Source organism: Oncorhynchus mykiss, chromosome 7, assembly GCF_013265735.2.
Source record: "Oncorhynchus mykiss isolate Arlee chromosome 7, USDA_OmykA_1.1, whole genome shotgun sequence".
NCBI lineage: Eukaryota > Metazoa > Chordata > Actinopteri > Salmoniformes > Salmonidae > Oncorhynchus > Oncorhynchus mykiss.
Genome location: NC_048571.1, coordinates 18,068,972 through 18,094,572, shown reverse-complemented (window position 1 = coordinate 18,094,572; position 25,601 = coordinate 18,068,972). Strand labels below are relative to the sequence as shown.

At 41.1% G+C, this 25,601-nt stretch overlaps 2 protein-coding genes across 7 annotated transcripts in view; one reads left to right on the top strand and one right to left on the bottom strand.

The window, feature by feature from the left end:
- Positions 1-4,301: 4,301 nt before the first annotated feature.
- On the top strand, positions 4,302-14,582 carry LOC110527423 (grancalcin). Of its 3 annotated transcripts, none has more exons than XM_036982849.1 (9): positions 4,319-4,411; positions 4,634-4,722; positions 9,114-9,296; positions 9,824-9,893; positions 11,707-11,750; positions 12,445-12,592; positions 12,948-13,061; positions 13,390-13,448; positions 13,698-14,582. In XM_036982849.1, the coding sequence occupies exons 2-9, from the start codon at positions 4,699-4,701 to the stop codon at positions 13,722-13,724; spliced, it is 669 nt and encodes a 222-aa protein (XP_036838744.1). In that variant the 5' UTR covers positions 4,319-4,411; positions 4,634-4,698; the 3' UTR covers positions 13,725-14,582. The 3 variants fall into 3 exon arrangements, with proteins under 3 accessions (XP_021464360.2, XP_036838744.1, XP_036838745.1); XM_036982850.1 differs by having other exon boundaries at positions 4,363-4,405; positions 4,628-4,722; XM_021608685.2 differs by lacking the exon at positions 4,634-4,722 and having other exon boundaries at positions 4,302-4,500.
- The window catches only part of LOC110527422 (potassium voltage-gated channel subfamily H member 7), a 77,667-nt gene continuing 66,639 nt past the window's right edge, over positions 14,574-25,601 (bottom strand). For all 4 annotated transcript variants that reach the window (XM_036982845.1, XM_036982846.1, XM_036982847.1 and 1 more), the window contains 6 exons: positions 24,550-24,755; positions 24,314-24,413; positions 23,064-23,360; positions 20,361-20,520; positions 18,675-18,873; positions 14,574-17,886 (listed from right to left, as the gene is read on the bottom strand). In XM_036982845.1, coding sequence (XP_036838740.1) covers positions 17,605-17,886; positions 18,675-18,873; positions 20,361-20,520; positions 23,064-23,360; positions 24,314-24,413; positions 24,550-24,755 — 1,244 coding nt within the window. In that variant the 3' untranslated portion in view covers positions 14,574-17,604. The remainder of the gene's footprint in view (positions 17,887-18,674; positions 18,874-20,360; positions 20,521-23,063; positions 23,361-24,313; positions 24,414-24,549; positions 24,756-25,601) is intronic.

The following is a 25,601-nucleotide window of genomic DNA, read 5'->3' as shown; positions in this document are numbered from 1 at the left end:
TTCCATGTGTTTGATGCCATTCCATTTGTGCTGTTTCAGCATTTATTATGAGCCATCCTCCCCTCAGCAGCCTTCACTGACTGTGATAGTTTATCAGTAGGCTAGGATTGAAATAATGAAAAAGTGTAGTAACTACCGACATACAGTTGTAAAATGTCTACTGGTGGTGTCTACTGTCTAATCAATGTCTACTGGTAGTGTCTACTGTCTAATCAATGTCTACTGGTAGTGTCTACTGTCTAATCAATGTCTACTGGTGGTGTCTACTGTCTAATCAATGTCTACTGGTAGTGTCTACTGTCTAATCGATGTCTACTGGTGGTGTCTACTGTCTAATCAATGTCTACTGGTGGTGTCTACTGTCTAATTAATGTCTAATCAATGTCTACTAGTGGTGTCTACTGTCTAATCAATATCTACTGGTGGTGTCTACTGTCTAATCAATGTCTACTGGTGGTGTCTACTGTCTAATCGATGTCTACTGGTGGTGTCTACTGTCTAATCAATGTCTACTGGTGGTGTCTACTGTCTAATTAATGTCTAATCAATGTCTACTAGTGGTGTCTACTGTCTAATCAATGTCTACTGGTAGTGTCTACTGTCTAATCAATATCTACTGGTGGTGTCTACTGTCTAATCAATATCTACTGGTGGTGTCTACTGTCTAATCAATGTCTACTGGTAGTGTCTACTGTCTAATATATGTCTACTGGTGGTGTCTACTGTCTAATAAATGTATACTGTCTAATCAATGTCTACTGGTAGTGTCTACTGGCTAATCAATGTCTACTGGTGGTGTCTACTGTCTAATCAATGTCTACTGGTAGTGTCTACTGTCTAATCAATGTCTACTGGTGGTGTCTACTGTCTAATCAATGTCTACTGTCTAATCAATGTATACTGTCTAATCAATGTCTACTGGTAGTGTCTACTGTCTAATCAATGTCTACTGGTGGTGTCTACTGTCTAATCAATGTCTACTGGTGGTGTCTACTGTCTAATCAATGTCTACTGGTAGTGTCTACTGTCTAATCAATGTCTACTGGTAGTGTCTACTGTCTAATCAAGGTCTACTGGTAGTGTCTACTGTCTAATCAATGTCTACTGGTGGTGTCTACTGTCTAATCAATGTCTACTGTCTAATAAATGTATACTGTCTAATTAATGTCTACTGGTAGTGTCTACTGTCTAATCAATGTCTACTGGTGGTGTCTACTGTCTAATCAATGTCTACTGGTAGTGTCTACTGTCTAATCAATGTCCATGGTGGTGTCTACTGTCTAATCAATGTCTACTGTCTAATAAATGTATACTGTCTAATCAATGTCTACTGGTAGTGTCTACTGTCTAATCAATGTCTACTGGTGGTGTCTACTGTCTAATCAATGTCTACTGTCTAATCAATGTCGACTGGTTGTGTCTACTGGTTGTGTCTACTGTCTAATCAATGTCTACTGGTTGTGTCTACTGTCTAATCAATGTCTATTGTCTAATCAATGTCTACTGTCTAATCAATGTCTACTGTCTAATCAATGTCTACTGGTTGTGTCTACTGGTGGTGTCTACTGTCTAATCAATGTCTACTGTCTAATCAATGTCTACTGGTAGTGTCTACTGTCTAATCAATGTCTACTGGTGGTGTCTACTGTCTAATCAATGTCTACTGGTGGTGTCTACTGTCTAATCAATATCTACTGGTAGTGTCTACTGTCTAATCAATGTCTACTGGTAGTGTCTAATGTCTAATCAATGTCTACTGGTGGTGTCTACTGTCTAATCAATGTCTACTGGTGGTGTCTACTGTCTAATCAATGTCTACTGGTGGTATCTACTGTCTAATCAATGTCTACTGTCCAATCAATGTCTACTGGTAGTGTCTACTGTCCAATCAATGTCTACTGGTGGTGTCTACTGTCTAATTAATGTCTAATCAATGTCTACTGTCTAATAAATGTCTACTAGTGGTGTCTACTGTCTAAGCAATGTCTACTGGTAGTGTCTACTGTCTAATCAATGTCTACTGGTGGTGTCTACTGTTTAATCAATGTCTACTGTCTAATAAATGTCTCCTGGTGGTGTCTACTGTCTAATCAATGTTACCTGGTGGTGTCTACTCAATGTCTACTGGTGGTTTCTACTGTCTAATCAATGTCTACTGTCTAATTAATGTTACCTGGTGGTGTCTATTCAATGTCTACTCGTAGTGACTACTGTCTAGTGCATTTGGAAAGGATTCAGACCCCTTGACTATTCCACATCTTTTTATGTTACATCCTTATTCTAAAATTGATTCAATTGCCCCCCCCCCCCCCCCCCCATCAATCTACACACAATATCCCATAATGACAAAGCAAAAATGCATTAAATGTTTCACTCCCTGAACTTGCTTCCCGACTCCCAGCGCACACGTTACGGATTACATCCGCGAGTCTACTTGGGTATCATATCAAATGTATTTATAAAGGCTTTTTTAACATCAGCTGATATCATAAAGTGCTATGCAGCCTAAAACCCCAAACAGCAAGCAATGCAGATGTAGAAGCACAGTGGCTAGTTAAAACTCCCTTGAAAGGCAGGAACTTACAAAGAAACCTAAAGAGGAACCAGGCTCTGAGGGGTGGCCAGTCCTCTTCTGGCTGTGCCGGGTTGAGATTATAACAGTACATGGCCAAGATGTTCAAACGTTCATAGATGACCAGCAAGGTCAAATAATAATCACAGTGGTTGTAGAGGGTGCAACAGGTCAGCACCTCAGGAGTAAATTTCAGTTGGCTTTTCATAGCCGAGCATTCAGTAAGAGACAGCAGGTACGGTAGAAAGAGAGAGTCGAAAACAGCAGGGTAGCACGTCTGATCACACCAGGGTAAGCCTACATGAAACACAGCCCTTATTTTAAGTATTTTAAAAATCCCCTATGTGAAAAATAAATGGTGGAAAAGCGATTGGAACATTTTTTGTTTGACCGCTAGGGTTTATGGGTATTTAGACTCATACTGTGGTACTCTATAGTCTGTGAGTCTGTGTAAGCCTCTATATATTGGCATGTCTGATACCTGTAGAAATGCTTTAAAAATGGACTATGCCGAAATCGCTCTGCCATTTCCTGGTTGCAAAAATTCTAATAGCGTGCCTAATTTCAGTTTATGTGACAAAACACCCAAGTATAGTGTAAATAATCATTGTACCATCTAAACCGCTAAACAAAAAATATTATATTTTCTGCTGTTTCAAGCTGGTTTACAAAAACGAAAGTAAAAGATGCAAAAACAAACGTAAGCACGGGAAGCATAGAACAGCGCACATAGAAGATATCTACCGTTTCTTAGACTTGCTTTCAATGAGCATAACAGAGCTATAACTCACATCTCTATGTGCATTTGGTCAGGTCGCCTAAAAAGTTACATATTGCATGCATATTGCATGTGTTTTATTCTAGTCAAATGTGTTGTTGTACTATTATGTTTTTTGTGATACAATTTTCTCAAAAGTAATCTCTTGTGAGGATTGTCAATTTTGAAAAGTGTGAAGCTTCTGGTTTTGGTAGCCTAATGAAATGGCCTTTAAAGCTGCATCTTGGGTACCCTCTTGTGGTGACTATTGACTATTGTGTGAAGAAGATAGTGGTATTTTTGAGTCTGTGTAGTTCTTATTGGTGAATGTAAATGCTTATTCATTATAGGCCAGTCAGCCCTTGTACATTTTAGATCCGATTATTGTGCAGGAAAAATATAAATATCTGATAGCTTTTCCTATTTTTACTTGCCTTAATCAAGACAACCTCACAATCTTAATTTAATTTATTGGACGTTGAAATAATACAGCATTATTGGCTTCAATAAGAATATGTTTAACTCTATCAAGGTCTATTTCTGAGTGATGCTTGGTTGGAGCCGGTGAACAATAACATTACTATTTGGATGACTTATATTCTATTCTATTTTAATGGCCAGCAGGCCTACCTACTAGTCAACAGAGTACCAAGAATGCTGCTGGAGCTAATTGAATGCTATGAGCTTCCTCATTGGCTATCTTCACTATCAGTCAATTAGCCAATTCGCACTTCCGCCTTCTCGCAACACTTTATCGGATATTATGGTTTCCACTAGATAGCACAGTCACAATGTAAAAGTTGGCTATATCGTAAAAAAAATATATATATATATATATATATATACAAATTCGATTTTTGGTCTTAATTTAGGGTTAGGGTTATGCATAAGGTTAGCAGTGTGTTTAAGATTGTGGTTAAGATTAAGTTATAAAAGGTATAAAATCACATTTTAAGAAGATAAAATGTAGAAATGGGCGGGTTTTTAGATATTGTGGCTGTAGTAACTAGTGACGACCGGAAATTATGTACACGATACGTTGTTGCAGTGCATTTCAAGTAACGAGTTCGGTTTTGGTTTACATTTACTGACATCGAAACATTTCAGTGCATCGAATCGTTTTGTGGCAATTCTTTATAGTGTACAAATGGCTTATCCAGGATATGGCGGGGTGAGTAAACGCTTCATTTGTTATTTTACCTGGTGTTACAGTAGTCTACATACCTCAGGAGTTTGGCCTATTCCATTTCCGATATGGGGAGTGCTCAGATAAGACCCCTAAAATGTATTCGGTTTTGGTTTACATTTACTGACATCGAAACATTTCAGTGCATCGAATCGTTTTGTGGCAATTCTTTATAGTGTACAAATGGCTTATCCAGGATATGGCGGGGTGAGTAAACGCTTCATGTGTTATTTTACCTGGTGTTACAGTATTCTACATAAATCAGGAGTTTGGCCTATTCCATTTCCGATATGGGGAGTGCTCAGATAAGACCCCTAAAATGTATCTTTGTTATGATGAAACATTGGATGGAACACGGTCAGTTGTAAGTGCAATCGTTTCTAAGTATCGACGTTAAAAGGTTTTGCATCTTTCTAGGCACAGTCATTTTGGCAAGTAGCTGTTGGGCTACATCTTGATTGTGACAGAAAAGTTGATATTGCCCTCAGTTTTAGTTACTTAGTTTAGTCACTAGTTCCAGTTTTCATAAATAGTTTTTGACCCCCTCGATGAACTCTGAGGGGACTGTGGATCTGTCTCCCTGTACATTAGTCACACACGATATCTCTGACAGCTTTGGGTCGATTTTGATGAAACTTGGCTGAATTAATCGTCTTGTCATTGTGATCCGGAATTTACAAAATTACACTGATTGGCCCAATGTGGGATTATGTAATTAACTGAAATGTGTTAGTTACTCACGATTTCTCAATTTTCCCAAGGGTGGCACTGCATCATTCTTGGGGGAGGACATGTTTACTTTTGCTTTGTTTATTTTTGAGTAATGTTAACAATTGACAAAATACCAGCTGGCAAAATTCAGTCTTTAGAAGCACTTAATGCTGTATTTTCAAATCACCCCATGTAAATGCACTAAGTAGGTGGCTATTTAGGCTAACTAGTTACAGTAGCCTATCTGTAGTCTTGGCTACATACACTGTTTCAACCCCTCTAGCATGGCCCACAGCTCAACCTTTCAACCGCTGTCATGGTCACTGCATTGACCTAGGATATATGTCCACACCTACAGTAGCCCCCGAGAACCCAAGTGGGGCTGGGCTTATACCCAGATCTTGAGTCTGGGACTCAATTGAACATATGGACTTCAGCTGGATCAATGAACTGCAATCCCAATGATCTGTTTTTAACATTTAGAAACATTATAATCCTTGCTTGCAATACCGTTTTGGAAACCTTTGGAACTTTCACATCGTGAGAAAGAATCTTTCAAATCCATAAGATACACTTACTGTATGCAGTTTTGCAAAGTTTTACCAGACAGAATTTTCAAAAACACAACCCTCAGCTGAGGTACAAAACTTCCTCCCTAGTTATGCTCCATTGCAGATTTTTGAAGTGGAAATTGGCGGTGAGGAAGTGTCGTCTCGGTTGTAGTCGGTGTTCTTGAAAATACAGCTGGGTGAAATGTTCCTAAACTGCGTACCGTAAGTGTATATTTTGTATATGACATTTTTTCTCACTTATATGAAAGTTAAGTTCCAAATGTTTACAAAACTGTCACGTGCGAGGCGTATTTGCATTTAGACAGAACATTTGGGCAGCGTTGGAGCGCCGGGCGTTTTCCGCACAAGTTGAAAGGGGATTTCCAGTGGTGGAATGGAGTTGGAGTCATGGTCTCGTCCACAACCTGCTAATATTGTCAGTGCAAATGTCCCCTCACTACATTTAGAAATAGGTCCACAACCTGCTAATATTGACAGTGAAAATATTTTGAAATGGGGAAACTGGAAAGAATGCACATCACTCAATTATAAACAATCACCTGACTACAGTGCCTTGCGAAAGTATTCGGCCCCCTTGAACTTTGCGACCTTTTGCCACATTTCAGGCTTCAAACATAAAGATATAAAACTATTTTTTTGTGAAGAATCAACAACAAGTGGGACACAATCATGAAGTGGAACGACATTTATTGGATATTTCAAACTTTTTTAACAAATCAAAAACTGAAAAATTGGGTGTGCAAAATTATTCAGCCCCTTTACTTTCAGTGCAGCAAACTCTCTCCAGAAGTTCAGTGAGGATCTCTGAATGATCCAATGTTGACCTAAATGACTAATGATGATAAATACAATCCACCTGTGTGTAATCTAGTCTCCGTATAAATGCACCTGCACTGTGATAGTCTCAGAGGTCCGTTAAAAGCGCAGAGAGCATCATGAAGAACAAGTAACACACCAGGCAGGTCCGAGATACTGTTGTGAAGAAGTTTAAAGCCGGATTTGGATACAAAAAGATTTCCCAAGCTTTAAACATCCCAAGGAGCACTGTGCAAGCGATAATATTGAAATGGAAGGAGTATCAGACCACTGCAAATCTACCAAGACCTGGCCGTCCCTCTAAACTCTCAGCTCATACAAGGAGAAGACTGATCAGAGATGCAGCCAAGAGGCCCATGATCACTCTGGATGAACTGCAGAGATCTACAGCTGAGGTGGGAGACTCTGTCCATAGGACAACAATCAGTCGTATATTGCACAAATCTGGCCTTTATGGAAGAGTGGCAAGATGAAAGCCATTTCTTAAAGATATCCATAAAAAGTGTAGTTTAAAGTTTGCCACAAGCCACCTGGGAGACACACCAAACATGTGGAAGAAGGTGCTCTGGTCAGATGAAACCAAAATTGAACTTTTTGGCAACAATGCAAAACGTTATGTTTGGCGTAAAAGCAACACAGCTGAACACACCATCCCCACTGTCAAACATGGTGGTGGCAGCATCATGGTTTGGGCCTGCTTTTCTTCAGCAGGGACAGGGAAGATGGATGGGAAGATGGATGGAGCCAAATACAGGACCATTCTGGAAGAAACCCTGATGGAGTCTGCAAAAGACCTGAGACTGGGACGGAGATTTGTCTTCCAACAAGACAATGATCCAAAACATAAAGCAAAATCTACATTGGAATGGTTCAAAAATAAACATATCCAGGTGTTAGAATGGCCAAGTCAAAGTCCAGACCTGAATCCAATCGAGAATCTGTGGAAAGAACTGAAAACTGCTGTTCACAAATGCTCTCCATCCAACCTCACTGAGCTCGAGCTGTTTTGCAAGGAGGAATGGGAAAAAATGTCAGTCTCTCGATGTGCAAAACTGATAGAGACATACCCCAAGCGACTTACAGCTGTAATCGCAGCAAAAGGTGGCGCTACAAAGTATTAACTTATGGGGGCTGAATAATTTTGCACGCCCAATTTTTCAGTTTTTGATTTGTTAAAAAAGTTTGAAATATCCAATAAATGTCGTTCCACTTCATGATTGTGTCCCACTTGTTGTTGATTCTTCACAAAAAAATACAGTTTTATATCTTTATGTTTGAAGCCTGAAATGTGGCAAAAGGTCGCAAAGTTCAAGGGGGCCGAATACTTTCGCAAGGCACTGTATATCGTTTAAGAATGACTACTGAGGAAGACGTCCTGTCCAAACGTCAGTAATAGTATACCTGTTTGCTTCCCACCAAGGCATCAGGCCTTAGTGTAAGAACGTCTACAGTGCCTTCAGAAGGTATTCATGCCCCTTGATTTATTCCACATTTTGGTGTTACGGCCTGAATTCAAAATGTATTAAATTATAATTTTTTTCACCAATCTACACTCAATACACCATAACGACAAAGTAAAAACATTTACATAAGTATTCGCACCCGAGTCAGTACTTTGTAGAATCACCTTTGGTGGCGATAACAGCTGTGAGTCTTTTTGGGTAAGCCTCTAAGAGCTTTGCACACCAGGATTGTAAAATATTTGCCCATTTATTCTTTACAAAAAAATATTCAAGCTCTGTCAAGTTGTTCATTGCTAGACAGCCATTTTCTTGCCTTGCCATAGATTTTCAAGCTGATTTTAGGTCAATACAGTAACTAGGCCACTCAGGAACATTAAATGTCATCTTGGTAAGTAACTTCAGTGTAGATTTGGCCTTGCATTAGGTTATTGTCCTGCTGCATGGTGAATTCGCCTCGCCTCCCGGTGTTGGAAAGCAGATATTTTTACACATCTACTGATTCGTGCCATTCTTTGTGAAGCATTTAAAAACGTCCCTGGTCTTTGTTGTTGAATATGTGCTTGAAATTCATTACTCGATTGAGGGACCTTACCGATACTTTTGGGGGTACAGATATGGGGTAGTTATTCAGAAATCAAGATGACCACTATTATTGAACACGGAATGAGTCAATGCAACTTATATATATTTTTTTTTAGCACATTTTTACTTCTGAACTTACTTAGGCTTGCCATAACAAAGGTGTTGAATACCTATTGACTCAAGACATTTCAGCTTTACATTTTTTATTCATTTCAAACATTTTCTACAAACAAAATTCCACTTTGTCATTAAGGGGTATTGTGTGTTGGATCAGTGACACGAAATCTCAATTGAATCGATTCAGACTAACACAAAAAATGTGGAAAAGTATATGGTGAAGGCACCGTATATAGCTGCTTGTTTGTTGAGTGCTACAATCTATTGAATTAGTCATTTTTGGGAAGTTTTCCTTAAGCCCTGTTACTTGATGACTGTACTCTCCTTTTCCTGTCAGTATGGAGGACCAATGCAAGGCATGCAACTCCAGGGTATGCCCATGCAGGGTGGACCCATGGGAGGCCCACCCCAGGCAGGCTACCCCCAGAATGGTGGAGGCTACCCTGGTACCTTTGCTGCTCCTCCTCAGCAGCCTGTTAATGACCCCATGTGGGGATACTTTACTACCATAGCAGGACAGGTGAGTGATCAATGCTTTTTATTTAAATTCATGATCATGGGTACAGTAAATATTCCTCTTTGGATAGAATGCAACATTTACTTGCGTCCCGAGTGGGGCAGTGGTCTAAGGCACTGCATCGCATTGCTTGGCGCTGTAGCAACTCCTTTTGGCAGGCCGGGCACCTGCAGGCTGACTTCCTCCGACACATTGGTGCAGCTGGCTTCCGGGTTAAGCGGGCGAGTGTTAAGAAGCACTGCTTGGCGGGTCATGTTTCGGAGGACTCATGACTCGACCTTCGCCTCTCCCGAGTCCATTGGGGAGTTGCAGCGACGAGACGAGTTCGCAATTTGATATCATGAGAAAAAGGGGGTAAAATACAACGACAACAAAAAGAATGCAACATTACTGGTACATGCATGGTGATGTCATGGTTACACCACAAAGTGATCTCAAGACATTCAAGTCTTTTTTTTTTTTACATTCATTGCATAGTAATGATAAGTTGTTGCTGGAGAGTAATCTTACAGGGATATTCCTCTGTGCAGGATGGTGAGATTGATGCAGAGGAGCTTCAGAGGTGTCTTACACAGACTGGTATCAGTGGCACCTATACTCGTAAGTTCACACCCAGTCCCATGATCAAGGTTCACTTTGTGGTTCATGAATGATTAGATTATGTTGTGTGTGTTTTATGATTTTAGTATCCCGCGTTAATACAGTGCCTTGCGAAAGTATTCGGCCCCCTTGAACTTTGCGACCTTTTGCCACATTTCAGGCTTCAAACATAAAGATTTAAAACTGTATTTTTTTGTGAAGAATCAACAAGTGGGACACAATCATGAAGTGGACGACATTTATTGGATATTTCAAACTTTTTTAACAAATCAAAAACTGAAAAATTGGGCGTGCAAAATTATTCAGCCCCCATAAGTTAATACTTTGTAGCGCCACCTTTTGCTGCGATTACAGCTGTAAGTCGCTTGGGGTATGTCTATCAGTTTTGCACATCGAGAGACTGAAATTTTTTCCCATTCCTCCTTGCAAAACAGCTCAAGCTCAGTGAGGTTGGATGGAGAGCATTTGTGAACAGTAGTTTTCAGTTCTTTCCACAGATTCTCGATTGGATTCAGGTCTGGACTTTGACTTGGCCATTCTAACACCTGGATATGTTTATTTTTGAACCATTCCATTGTAGATTTTGCTTTATGTTTTGGATCATTGTCTTGTTGGAAGACAAATCTCCGTCCCAGTCTCAGGTCTTTTGCAGACTCCATCAGGTTTTCTTCCAGAATGGTCCTGTATTTGTCTCCATCCATCTTCCCATCAATTTTAACCATCTTCCCTGTCCCTGCTGAAGAAAAGCAAGCCCAAACCATGATGCTGCCACCACCATGTTTGACAGTGGGGATGGTGTGTTCAGCTGTGTTGCTTTTACGCCAAACATAACGTTTTGCATTGTTGCCAAAAAGTTCAATTTTGGTTTCATCTGACCAGAGCACCTTCTTCCACATGTTTTGTGTGTCTCCCAGGTGGCTTGTGGCAAACTTTAAACGACACTTTTTATGGATATCTTTAAGAAATGGCTTTCCTCTTGCCACTCTTCCATAAAGGCCAGATTTGTGCAATATACGACTGATTGTTGTCCTATGGACAGAGTCTCCCACCTCAGCTGTAGATCTCTGCAGTTCATCCAGAGTGATCATGGGCCTCTTGGCTGCATCTCTGATCAGTCTTCTCCTTGTATGAGCTGAAAGTTTAGAGGGACGGCCAGGTCTTGGTAGATTTGCAGTGGTCTGATACTCCTTCCATTTCAATATTATCGCTTGCACAGTGCTCCTTGGGATGTTTAAAGCTTGGGAAATATTTTTGTATCCAAATCCGGCTTTAAACTTCTTCACAACAGTATCTCGGACCTGCCTGGTGTGTTCCTTGTTCTTCATGATGCTCTCTGCGCTTTTGACGGACCTCTGAGACTATCACAGTGCAGGTGCATTTATACGGAGACTTGATTACATACAGGTGGATTGTATTTATCATCATTAGTCATTTAGGTCAACATTGGATCATTCAGAGATCCTCACTGAACTTCTGGAGAGAGTTTGCTGCACTGAAAGTAAAGGGGCTGAATAATTTTGCACACCCAATTTTTCAGTTTTTGATTTGTTAAAAAAGTTTGAAATATCCAATAAATGTTGTTCCACTTCATGATTGTGTCCCACTTGTTGTTGATTCTTCACAAAAAAAATACAGTTTTATATCTTTATGTTTGAAGCCTGAAATGTGGCAAAAGGTCGCAAAGTTCAAGGGTGCGAATACTTTCGCAAGGCACTGTATAGTCTTTACAAAGATTTGTCACTGGTTTTCTGTTTGGTATTGTCATTGTATGTTTGTTTTTCATTGTGTGATCATGGTTTCTCTTTTCCAACAGCCTTCAGTTTGGAGACATGTAGAATCATGATCGCAATGCTGGATGTATCCTTTCTATATCAATGAATCTCTTGGACTGGGCCTCTGTCCAGTGTCATTGAAGTTTGTTTGGTATTGCACTTTGCTTCTTTGACTTGCTGGTGAAAAATGAATAACAGTCATAAATGTTAATGAACTAATAAACCTAATGTGTCAGTGCCGAGTTCATCCTTCTCTTTTAACAGGTGAGAAAGCTTTGAGCAGTAGGTGACTTGGGATGATTCATTTTAATTCCCCTAAATTACTTCCTGGCTGCAGTATATTTCACACTTATGCAAGGCCTAGTCTACTGGGTCCCATTCAGTATGCATTTGCCAATGAATTTGCAAGATAGAACTAGCCTCATGCTCTAGTTGCGTCATGCCTGTAGCTCCATTTTCAGAGCAAGTCCTGTTTCTCTCTGAACATGTTCATGCTTCTTATGTAGAGTAATAGACTTTACGACAAGGATGTACAACAGTCAGCATTTGCAGTTTGAGATGTTCTATATAATGTTTTTTCAGATTAAGCACATGATGTGATGTGTAAGTGGGCTGTATTGAGACAGAGGGTTTCTTATGGAATTGATTTAGTCGCAGAAAGGTCAAGTTCTCCCACATTTAACACAACTCATCATATCCTTTGTGAGACCAGTTCACATGGCCATTTTTAGTTTCTTACCTAACGAACAAAGTTAACCCTTTAACTAACCTCCCACCAGAGAGACATGACTGGAAAGCTGGGCTTCATTGAGTTCAAGGAGCTGTTTGCTGCCCTGAGTAGCTGGAAGCAGAACTTCATGATGTTCGACCAGGACCGGAGTGGCACGGTGGAACCCCATGAGATGACCCAGTCCATCTCCGCTATGGGTGAGTCAGTGCTCTGCCAGGCTAATGATATGGGGCAGTCCATTCTGACATCCAAAGAGGGGCAGCGTTCCAGGGCCTGGTTCAGATGCAGCATCTGAAAGGGGTTGGGAGGTTTGACTTCTTTAAATGATTTAAACCATTGATAGACTCCTACAATAATTATAATTTTGGTGTAGCTGGAGATGATTGCAAGGTATTGGTCCGTGAGTCCCTTCTTGATGCAAAGTAGATGGACAATAGGCAAAGGCTGGTGTTTATGATCATTGTCAACTAAATGCAGTGGTCACTATGGATGAATCCTAATACTATGTTGGCTTATGACTAATTGAATGCATGCTGTGATCTCATTCTACAGGCTACAGGATCAGCCCGCAAGCTCTGAACGCTGTCATCAAACGCTACAGCAAGGCTGGCCGGATCTACTTTGACGACTATGTGGCATGTGCTGTGAAGCTTCGCGCCCTCACAGGTAAGATGCTGACTTGGAGGCTGCCAATTAAGATGTTTAACTTCAGTTTTTTTTATTTTTATTGATCAGCATTTCACATTTCCTCACAATCCAGAGCTATGGATTTCGTTATAAAATCAAATCAATTCTGTCATTCATTAAACTTTTACTCATTCCAATCCATTATCTTTTGAGGTGTAATTTGTCTTGTTTGGTCCTGGTCTCTTTTGTGTATGTACATTCATAGGCTCATTAACACAGTGAGTGTCTCGCTAGGTTATTGTTGTCCAATGAATGGCATTCAAATTTCACCACAGTACACCTACATCTTTACTATGTGTGTCTACAGAGAGCTTCAGGAGGAGAGACCAGATGCAGCAGGGGGCTGTCAACTTCCAATACGATGACGTAAGTGTGCAATTCAGGGCCGTGTTCAGTAGGCACAATACGGAAGAAAACACTTTGAAACGGGGAGGTACTATCTGAACACGTGTTTTTGGTTTCATTTTGAAACTTTAGTATGCCCTGATGAACACATCCCAGTTTTCCTCTCTCTTTCCCCAGCCTGTACTGTGATTCCCAATAGCCTGTCCTGACTTGCGAGTTATAGTAATTACATCAAAATGAGCTAATTTTCTCTTGATTTTCCTCCTGTAGTTTATCCTGTGTACCATGTCCATCTGAGTGGTGTGGTCCGGCCCATCCCGTGCTGGAGTCAGAGCGGGGTGCTTCGACCGGCAGTCTGGGGCTCGCTGACCACTTCCCCTAAATAATGGAAAGGCACCAATCAATATTAGCCTATTGTTCTTAGGTTGAGTCCCATAACCAACTTAAAATGGGGAAGGAGTTTACAACAGAAACTGCTTGTTTGCTTGCCATAATGTCTGCCTGCCTTGTACGCTATGCAAGAATGTGCAGATTTGCCAGATATCATATGGCGTGTTTCTAAATGTATCTGCTTGTTGTAAATTCTGTTGCTAAAGGACAGTGGTAGATTTGAATAAAGAAAGGGATGGCAAAGCTGTTACTGATCTTTATGATGATGACTTTTGTGCCTCAGATCATACGGTTTCCATATTCTTCCCCATCACTGTATACGTTCTGTTTTTATAACCACTATATTGTTTTATAACCACTATATAGGTGTGAACTAGTTTTACATTAAACACATTTTAAAGTATAGGTATATATAATATTTTTTATTACAAATATACATTTATGCTAGCTTTGCCTTTTTGTTTAAGGTAACTATATGCATCTCTTGATTTAAATAAAATGTGGCCTAACATGATAAACAAATGAATCAAACATGGAATTCACAAATATATATGAATAACACGCACTGTGGTAAACATGCACTGTTATTCCTTTGCGAAGAAAAGCATGCATTAACTACCAATGACAATGTCTCTAATTTTGTGATACCATTTGCATAACTCAGGATGAAATATTTATCAGACATGTTAAGTGCTTCATGACTGTTGGGCCATTCATCAGTGATATTGGTGTCATTCACAACACAATAAACTCAGTTTGTAGTCAGTATGTGTTCTGTTTATTCATTTATACAATTGCACAAATGGTTTTCATCAATATATGTACACAATATATTAAATTTCTTTAAGTACAGTATATTCCAGGACAACATTCATATTAGCTGTTAAGTGTTGCATTGTATAAAATACAGTGGCAAACATTTTAAAAAATGCATAAAAACAATTGTGAACAGCACTAGATTTAAAAAGTGACATTTAGCTCTAAAGTACACATTTTATAAATGTTTTCCTGTGCAAGTATGCACTCTGAAAAGTTCAGTGGGGCACTCTTCATTGGACACGTCATGTTTCAGCTACTTTGTATCGCGTCTGAGCTCTGGAACGCTTCTACTAGAAACCCCTTACCGTGTTTCGCCAGGGTTACGTGAGTTTCAGCCCATCTGTGGTGGGTTTTAAAACCGATTAAGCAGTTGTGGCCACTCAACTGGCATTACAATGACATGCAGCAAAGGACCTGTGCCCTCGGAAAAGGCTTATAGCTGTGTATGGGCGCAACTCATAGGATAGGGCCGGTAAGATCTGACATTAAAAGTAGACTCAGCAATATATCATATTGCTGAGTCTGCCTTTAATTCAAACCTATCTAAGTACTGCTACAAAACATGCATAGCTATAGTATTCCCAATGAATATGACTTCCCTAGATTCCATTTGCTCTGACTACAAAGTTATTAGTATATATGTTAATTGCTACATATGGGAGCATGATATGTGTTCTTCATATTGTATCTGTCACTTCTTGGGCTGATACACAATTGAACCAAAACACTTAAAAAATTATGGAATATTAAGTGTCCTCTTATAGAAACATTGAGTATTTATTACCATTGTTTATCATTTTATAACTCCAGCTCTCCCCTTCATGATAAATCACAAACCTGTTGTTTTGAAATATGTTAAAACAAATTGCCAGCAGATGTTGATCCATGCAATACCACACATCTGACTAAGTTTGTGTTTGTGTAAAATAAGTCATAACTAAAATGGCTTACTTTGCAACATGCAGAATCCGTCCATATTCAATACATTTACATTGCTGAATTGAATGCATATTATTCAGCTGAATAAATGTGTTTAGGACATTTGTGAAGGCTAATATAGGTTAGTAAAGCTAAGGCTAACGAGGGCTAAGCTGCTAGCTCAGCCTGAATCTCTACGTTGTCGGTTTCTGACACCGTCTCAGCATTGATTTTGTCACTTGTCTAGAAACAGCAATAAAATCAGTTTTCTTGGAATATAAATGGAAGCCCCTAAACATGCATGGAAAGAAGAATTTAAGCTTGTAAAGATTGTGGGGTACAGTACTTATGAAAGGTATTAATTAAAGGTAGACTCAGCGGGTTGACTTCCTGCTTATAGACAACAATCAAATCTGTCAAACTGCTATTGGCTCTTCCTTTGCATGATTGGCAACGGACAATAGTGACTGATTACAATGTGGTAGTTGATTTCTGGAACTTGGATGTTTTCATGATGAAGTCATACTGCTATGCCTACTGCACCTTTACATAATTGGTTACATGTAACTACTCAATAACTCGTTAGGAAGATGAAATAGAATTTGGCCTGATTCCTCTTATCACAATTCAAAAAAGATATCTGAGCAATTCACCTTTCGAGAGTTGCTGTTCATTGTAGTTTTCTACATCTGAACATGTAATGTTGCGTTACAACTCCTTTTATACAATGATATGCATTTCGTTAAGTGCTGGCCCTTTCAAGAGAGAAATGATCCTGCACATCGATTACATATCGGGAAAAGAATCGTTAGTCCACCCTGTTCATGCCTCTGTGTGTCATTACAGTAATACATCATGTTTAATACAATACCAAAAAAACTATGCATACACTTCCCATCAAATTATTTTTTGACAATATTTTCAATGGTAAAACATATTCAGTGATTCAGGGAGGAAAGTAGCTATATCAAGTGGATGAGTATCCCTTTTTGTAAATTTAAATATACAGTAGAGACCATTTGCATTTTTTTTTACAAGAATACAGAACTTGAAATACAGTCCTTTAGTTTCTGTTTTAGTTCATGCCTTACACACTTTAAAGATCATTTTGACTTTTGGGCTTCTACCTGTGTTCATTTCTAGATTTAATCAAATATGTATATTATTCATGTGTGTAAATGAATGTTTTAATGTTATCGTTATTGCTTTCATGGCCCCATGAAAGAGACTTGTGGTGCAAAGTGATCACAAATCATCTCTCTCAGGAATACTTTAGCAGTGTAAGGGATACTTTGTAGAAGAGCTTTCCCAACCATTTCAATCATATTCATTTGCATATCTGTGTATTTATAATCCAATAGAAGATGCATTTTACATAGTGGTTCTTTGTCTCTTATGATCAGAGGACTTTTTGAAAGACATGTGGACGGTAGGTACTTAGGCACAGTATATGATGAAATATTATTATATATCATGTCGGACGTGGAGATTGTTAATTAGCCAAATGCATTACATGGTGTCTGTTTGATAAGGTCATTAACGCGATGAGTTTAAAACCGCACACTTATTTTCAGATCGAAAATGCCTTTGAAACAGAGTTTCAAGTGGCTTTGTCCCCATCGATTGGGAATAATTATATAACGGATACTCATTACTCTGAAAGCATGCCGACCTCACACCATGACTGTGCAGTGCATGAGATGGTGTTGTGTTTTGAACATGCAACAGAAAACACTTCCAAAACATGCATTTTTCTCTCTTGGAAGAACAAGCATGTTAGGTGCCTTTGTGTTGCTGGCAGTGTTACATCTGAAATATGTACATGGTAGATAATTACAGATGTTAGTAATATACAGTATAAATACCGCTGTATAAATGTACTATATAACACATCTAAATCAGAGACCGGCAGAAAATATTGGAAAAGGAGTGGAAGAAAGTCGACAGTATTCCTTGCATATACAGTCTCCTTCTAAGACCCTGAGTCAAACTTTGAGAGAAGCCCTAGTTTTCCGTAGAGAGAAAGAGGGGCGCAGGTAGGCGAAATGGCCTACTTTCCCAGAAGCCCAGGGTCGGATACCGGCCTGTGGAGTCCTGACGTTTCTGAATTTTCAGGTGCTGCGTCGGGGAGCGAGGCTTGTCTGGCGGAGGGGAAGAGGGCACTAGGTTGTTGTTGTTTCTCCGGAGAGTCAATTTTGTTTTGTATGTGTCTGGGCTCTGTGTCCTTCTCTAGCAGTCCCGCCCTGAGGTCCTCTTCTGGGGGCATTTCCGTGGGACCCTGGCCTGACATAGATTCTTTGGATTTGTTCAGAGGCTTCTCCATGTCAGGATTCTGTGAAGCAGTAAGCACAACCTGGTCTCAGAGCAAAATGTATTATATTCAAAACAATCTGTGCCACTCCATTTAGTATGGTATGTTACTTTACGTTAGGTTACGTTACATTGGCCGACCAATGTAATAACGTCCGTACAATAAAATAATTGCATGACGTATAGTATCCTGCGTCTTGATTGCATTTTACCCGTTTAGTATGATATATTATGCTTGACTGCTTTAGTATGATATGCCACGTTAGTTTAGGGGTTAAGGTTTGGGTTAGGAGTTAGATTATAGGGTTAGGGAAAGGGTTAGTGAACATGCTAATTAGTGGAAAATTCGCTAAAAAGTAGCAAGTAGTTGCTAATTATTTAAAATGCAAAAGTTGTCTGTGATGAGGTTTGAATACGCAATATTTAGGTTGCTAGACGTTCCTTTCGTTTTTGTCTTAAGTAATTTACTGTCCGTACCAAACGTAACATATCATGCTAATTTGAGTGTCCCGGATTTACGTTTACTATGTTATGTATAGTCAATGTAATGTACCCTAACATAAAGTAACATATCAAACTAAATGGATGGCATGGATTTTGGTCAAATATAATACGTTTTGCTCTGAGACCAGGCTGGTCAGAAAATAATGTAACCATCCGTCAGTATACAGAACAGACAGTGATAATGCACCTATAGACCATTATATTGACTGGGGAGTGTAATGTGCCTAGCCAGTATATACAGAGCCATTATGCATAACACAGTATACAGCTCTGAGGGCTAGTGTAGACTTGGCTGGTTCAGTATACCTGAGCCAGTGGTGAAGCAGGGTTGAGGCTGTGTTGAGGCTCTGAGATCCTGATGGCAGAAACAGGCTGCACCCTGATGGCAGGCCTCTGGTACTTTGGGCTGGAGGTGACGATGCTGTAGGCTGGGGGAACCACGGTGCACTGCCTTTGCAGCAGCTGGAGGATGGCCTTGATGTCTGACGTCATCTGGAACTCCAGCCTGGATGGTGGGTGGGGGGAGTCAGGGAGACAGCATAAGGGGTGGGTCCTAGCTTGCGATCCCCATGCGTCACTCACATTTTTAAAATAAATCTGCCACTTACGTCAATGCGTGATTTATGTAAAAATCTGAGCACCTTAAAATAGGTCCTCAGTGTATTAGCTATGTATTAGCTTAAGCTACTGTAGGTTTCGTTTTATGCATGTGTCTGGGGTTGTATTGGGAGAGCGCAGTCAGTAATACTCAATGCAAACAGTAGAGGGAACCCCAACCCATACAATTCAGAGAAGACACGAACGCTGCAAACCTGTCCAAAAGCACATCTTTATCTGTTTCAGATCTTTCCACCCCAAACAAAATGTCATCACAATTTATTTTTATGTGGACTTCTCTATTTTGTGAATGATAATTTCTTGATTTTTCTCCATTTTTGCTTACAACACCTTCAAGGTTTCGAAAAGCTAATGTTGAAATATATCACTTTAATGGATTTATTTCCAATGACAAACACACAGACCTGTGTACTGTATCTAGAAACGGCACACCCATACTGCCTTCAGAGCACTGCGGACAGAGAACAAGCCAGTGTTTGTCACAGTTGCTGTTGAGCTGTAAGACAATCTGAGCCTATCAACACCCCCGGCAGGCGTGCTCCAGCTAGATGAGGCAGGGTAGTGTGGCCGCCATGTCTGTTGAGTGGCCAGGCGTCTGCCCATTACCTCCCTAAAGCAGGAGAAATGAGAGCGACGTACGCCTGCAAAGAGCCTGAGGTGGCCAGTCTGTAACCGCCACTTCCAGTGGAAGAAGGGATATGGAGAGGGAAGATACAGTAGAGAGAGAGAAAAAAAGTGAAAGAGAGCATAGGCTATATATAGATGGAACGTATATATATATATATATATATATATATATATATATATAGAGAGAGAGAGAGAGAGAGAGAGAGAGAGAGAGAGGCAGAGAGAGAGTGAGAGAGATAAATAAAAAGAGAAAGAGTCGGACTGACTCAGAGGCCTCCTCCCACTTTTTGGCTGATGTGACCCCTCCCTCTGTCTGCTGTTGCCCCGCACCATCTCCCAACCCTCCCCTCCAAACTCTGCCGTGACGTCTGCTGTCTTTGTGTTGCGACTGCGTCTCACGGGCGTCAGCTAAAAATAGGCGATGCTGTCTGCTGTCTGTAGCAGCTGGATCCCTTCCACGCAGAACGTATGCAGAAGTCGACTCTGTGTTATATAGTGAGCCTTACTTTACAAGCAATGCTTTACCGTGGACCGTGGATGCGTACGGTAAAACCAGTTGTATTCTGATGGCTGTTGTACTGGAAAAACCTTGCTGTGTAGCTAGTCTATAGTGCAGTGGGATGTAGTGATAGTTGGGCTAGGGTTATTTGAAGACGGTGTAGTCTGTTTACCACCAGAACGGCTTGGTTAAAGTTGTGTTTTTTTTTAATGGCGAATTACGATCAGAATTTCGCATCTCCCCTTCACCTGTTTAGATGCTCTTGCAGCAGGTCCAGACGTTGCTCCACCTCTCCGTAGGTGTTGTCCGGCTCACTGTCCTCCTCTCCGACCCCACTTCGGGAGTCCTGGGCCGACTCCTCCAGGACCTCCCTGGGCCGCACGCACCCCCACTCCTCCCCACGCAGGTCTAGACACACACATGCACAAACGCATTTATATACCATTATATATGCAACTAAATCACAGCACCAATCATTTCCCACAGAACATTGAATCCTTTTTAGTTAGGTATGATCCTTTGCCAACAATATTGTCTGATGACCGTAGTGGCTTGAGAAGGTACAGAGTACTAACCACCAACACTGACTATATAGCGGTCCCTCATCCATACCAGTCCTGTCAAAGGCTACCATTTAATTGATCAATGGGTACATTGGGCCCACTGTATAACCAGCAGTTATAGCATCAATCACTCTCTCCCTCACATTGCTACCTGGTTGTTAGAAACTATAATAGCAGCACTGTGTCCAGAATCATTTCCCCCTCAGGCACAAAAAAAGTTGGTCTAGTCTTTTACAGCTACTGAGTGGGTGTCGATAGGAATAGTACACACCTGATAGATGTCTACCACTGTGTTAAATCGCTATAATGCCAACAATGTTCTTCAGTCCTGGTACTGTGGACCCACAGGGGTGCACCGTTTTGTTCTAGCCCAGCACTAGCAAAGCTGATATAGAAAGAAATACCACAATCATCCAGCCCTTGATTCTTAAAGCAGGTATGTTAGTGCAGGGCTAGAAGTAAAACCTGCACCTTTGTTGGTTTAAATTCCAGTCCTTGGGTACCCCAAAAGGTTGCACATGTTTGTTGTAGCCCAGCAGTAAAAAAAAACAATTCAACTAACCAACAGCTAGATATGTAGATGTGTTACTGCTGGCCTAGAACAAATATGTACTCTAACCTTAACCCAGTGCAAGGCTAGAGAAACATTGGGTTGTAACTAGAAACCTCAGCCACAATGTCAACAATGGCTATGTCGTAAAAATTCATGAAAACCAAAATGTTCTTTTTGGTCTTCATTTAAGGTTAATGTTAGGCATTAGGGTTAGCAGTGTGGTTAGGGTCAAGGTTAGGTTTAAAATCAGATTTTAAGTGGAGAAATTGTAGAAGGGTAGGCAGGGTGTATGAATTTGTGGCTGTGGTGACTAGTGATGACCGAAGCACTGCACTAGACTCAGTGATTGAGTTGATCATGCTTGGAAGATAGCTTTTACAGAAATGAAAGATGTCAAGAACAGAAGCTACCATTTATTTTGCCTCCATGCTGGGGTGATTACAGGAATCAATATCCAGCAGGCAACACTGCCTGCCTCCTACTCAAACCAGGAATCATCATCATCCGCTTAAGAACTGAATTACAGCATATTACTCTCAAATCACCACATGCTGACAGGAATGTTCATCACGGAGCGCAATACTCTGGAGACGCAAATAGAAACGTGTAATTTCATTTTTCCAATTGTTATTGTTACAGTGGCCATGTGCATATCGAGGCAGTTTTAATAATTTTTACCACATTGATGTTAACATATTACCAAAGTAGTTGAGGATTTTACAAAGAAAGTAGTTATGTTAGGGATAATTATTTGTGAAAGTCGTGTTTGGGGGAGTAGAGGAAGTGTGTGTGTCTCTCTGTGTGTGTGTGTCATAGGTGTGTAGGGCTGATAAACAAAGCATAAACAAACAAGCTAAGCTCATGATCTCTTTCACAAGCTGGTCACCGTATATCATGCCATCTTTAATGCCAACCAGGCATCAACAAGGTAATGAGCTGGCATCTGGTGGCAAATTGGCGAGGGATAAAACATGAACAGGATTTTCCAACAAACCTGTAAGAGTGCCAGGTCTGAAATTAACCTATGGCCTGTAAGAAGCCAGCCTCACCAGTCCTTCTGTCTTCTTCTTACTCACTGGGAAAAAATGGTCTGGGATCAGTGCTAGGATTTACCATGTAGGGCCTGAGGCTTTCCTGACCATGTTTCCTAACCAGGGAAAACTCCTGGCCACAGGAGCTTAATTCTATTTTCATAGCTAGTTTACCTCCTGTTTTGCTTGGTTTTAGATGACGCCTTAACACTGTGCTAGAACAGCACAACAATAGATACTGTGTCAGTCGAAGCACTCTGCTTTAATATTAGCATTGATGCATTTTCTACCACTGAATAACAGTATATATACAGTAAATGAAAACATCTAACAGAGTGTGTTCGAAACCCTGCATTTCCAGACCAATGACCCTGGTTGGTTGTCGGATATAAATAATCCTCTTATAATGGTAGTTGCCGTGGCGATGAGCCCTAATCCTTGTTTGGATTTTTAATATGTGTGACATCCTGCTCCAGTGGCCCAGGGTCATTTCCTTTATCCAAATTAATTACAGACAGTTACTCAATATTCTGTAGAAAAGGGCTTGAAAGGACATGTCTTGTCGTGTGACCATTGGTTGTTTTGGGCCCTCTGGCTTCGGTGTTGTGCTACCCATACACTCACTGAAGGTTATTTCTGGTATGGACATTTTACCAGGTCGTTGTTGCAAGATAAAATGAGTTATTTTGATCTTTTAATGGTTATGGAGCTCATTTGAATTGGTGGGTCAGCTTTTGGTCTTGCCAAAATGGCCTAGCCATTAAAAGCATTGTTGTAGGGATCTTTAGAGGCTTCTAACTGTACCTTTATAAGACTGGCTCCTCTCCACATTGTCTCCTCCCCCTGACGCGTCCGGAACAACGTCCCCCAGCCCAAGTCCCAAGGTGTGGTCCCTCACCAAGGGGTAACCCTGCCCCCCCGAGCACAGAGGCCTCTGCTCCTCCCCCTCCCCTCCCTCCTCCTCCTCTTCTTCCTCTTCCCTCTCCTCCTCTGAGTCTCTCCTCTCCTCCAACACGGTGGCTACAGCCTGGGAGGAGGGGTAGAGCTGCCTCTCCCGCTCACCACCATCGCAGAACATCGACGTTTCTTTGATCTGGGTCCCTGTGGGGAAGGAGGAGGGCAATCAGGATGAGTGTGTCTGTGCGTGCGTGTGGGCATGCATGCATGTGTGTGCATCCATGCATGTCTGTGTGTGTGTGTGTGTGCGTGCATTTGAGTGTGAGTGAGTGTGTGTTGGAGGAACACTGGGTTCTTTGTTACAGACAGCTCCTCTGGGAGGCAGCAGCTCGGCAGATCAAACAATAGGAAGGTGTCGTGCTCTAAACGATCCCCACCAGATCTGCTGCTGCCTCAGAGCCTTGCTGCCGTAAAGATCCTCTATATATTTCATTGTGTGCTTGCAACTTTGCCTTTACAGAAGCAGAGGAAAGGTGACAGAGAGGGAAACTGTCAGTAAATGTGAAGGAAAATAAGTACAGGAGAGATAACATCCAATGGCATGCATTGAAGGATATGATATGGCTGAAAATGTAGAACATTTGACTTTAAATGTGGTATAATCTGTCTGAATTAGACAAAAACACATTTGGACAATCTGCAGTACAGGTCAACATGACATGGTGGGAGAGGGGTTTATTTTAGGAGATGGAACTGTATTCTGAAAAACCGTAACCATGGTGACCACTTTAATTAGTTTGAATGGATACCAAACTGTTGAGTGGTGTGTTGCAACAATGCCTCCCAACTTACAGAGCTCTTAGAAGCCAAATTAAAACTATTCCCTTTGTATGAATACAGTCTTCTCACACTTGGAGACACTTTCATGAAGGCAGGTATCCTAGCGGTTAGAAGGGAAAGGTCGCTGGTTCGAATCCCAGAGCCAACTAGGTGGGGAATATTCTCTCTCTCGATGTGCCCTTGAGCAAGGCACTTAACCCTAATTGCTCTGGATAAGAGCGTCTCCTAAATAACTAAAATGCATGATATTGTATAAAACAGGCTGGCTCAGTTGAACTGTTTGAAAAAGAGTTGTCATAAAAACCACCTCAACTCACCTGCGGAAGATGTCCTCTTGTTAGTGAGCCTTCTTCTGCATTTGATGTCATCCCCATCAGAATCACTGGGGGAGGGGTAGACTGACTCTGCATTCTGAGGCTGCAAACAAGAAAATTCACCCCTTACAATTGTATCTGTACTGCCTACCGGTCGCATGGTCCATCCATCCACCCACCAATCCATCCATCCTTCTGTCCTTCCATATGTGTCTGTCTGTCAGTCCTTCTGTATTTACCTTGCCGCTCTCGTCGCGGAGGTTAAAGGTCAGCTCCAGGTTGCTGAGGAAGTAGTCGGCGAACTCGGGGTACATGTCAAGCACCTCCAGGATCTCCTCCCTCTGGATGGTGTGCAGGTCACAGTAGCTGAGCGCCCGCACGTCCGCGTTGGCCTTCCCCGGCTTGGCGTACAGGTGGATCATCTCCCCAAAGATGTCATTCTTCCCTGGAAGAGAGAGAGAATGAGGAGAGAGGGGGAGAAAATGAGAGGGAGGGAGGAGAGAGGGAGAGAGGAGGGGAGGTAGAGAGATGAAAGGGAGAGGGAGGTAGGGAAGGGAGAATGGGAGTGGGTAGAGAGATAAAGGGGGAGAGGTAAATGGAAGGGAGAGAGGGAGAGAAAGAAAGATAAAGGTTTGATAAACATGGTGAAATATAACATGCACATAATGACACACATGCCTTGACCCACAAACAGCTGAACCACCTGGTGTATTTCCCATAATGCAGCTCAGCTGTCTTTTGAGGTCATCTAACAGTGCATTTGGAAAGTATTCAGACCCCTTTTCCACATTTTGTTACGTTACAACCTTATTCTAAAATATATATTTTTTATCACATCAATCTACACACAATACCCCATAATGACAAAGCGAAAACAGGTTTATCGAAATTTTAGCAATTGTGTTAAAAAATAAAAAACAGAAACCCTTTGCTATTAGACGTGAAATCAAGCTCAGGTGCATCCTGTTTCCATTGATCATTCTTGAGATGTTTCTACAACTTGGAGTCCACCTCTGGTAAATTCAATCGATTGGACATGATTTGGAAAGGCACACACCTGTCTGTATAAGGTCCCACAGTTAACAGTGCATGTCAGAGCAAAAACCAAGCCATGAGGTTGAAGGAATTGTCCGTAGAGCTCTGAGACAGGATTGTGTCCAGGTACAGATCTGGGGAAGGATACCAAAACATTTCTGCAGCATTGAAAGTGCCCAAGAACACAGTGGCCTCCATCATTCTTAAATGGAAGAAGTTTGGAACCACCAAGACTCTTCCTAGAGCTGACTGCCCA

What these genes read in the sequence shown, in the direction of transcription:
- LOC110527423 (XM_021608685.2), top strand. Translation starts at nt 4,477, where the DNA reads ATGGCTTATCCAGGATATGGCGGG. An exon ending in CTTATCCAGGATATGGCGGG is followed by an intron (nt 4,501 to 9,113) that starts GTGAGTAAACGC and finishes TTTTCCTGTCAG; the next exon opens with TATGGAGGACCAATGCAAGG. An exon ending in TTACTACCATAGCAGGACAG is followed by an intron (nt 9,297 to 9,823) that starts GTGAGTGATCAA and finishes TCCTCTGTGCAG; the next exon opens with GATGGTGAGATTGATGCAGA.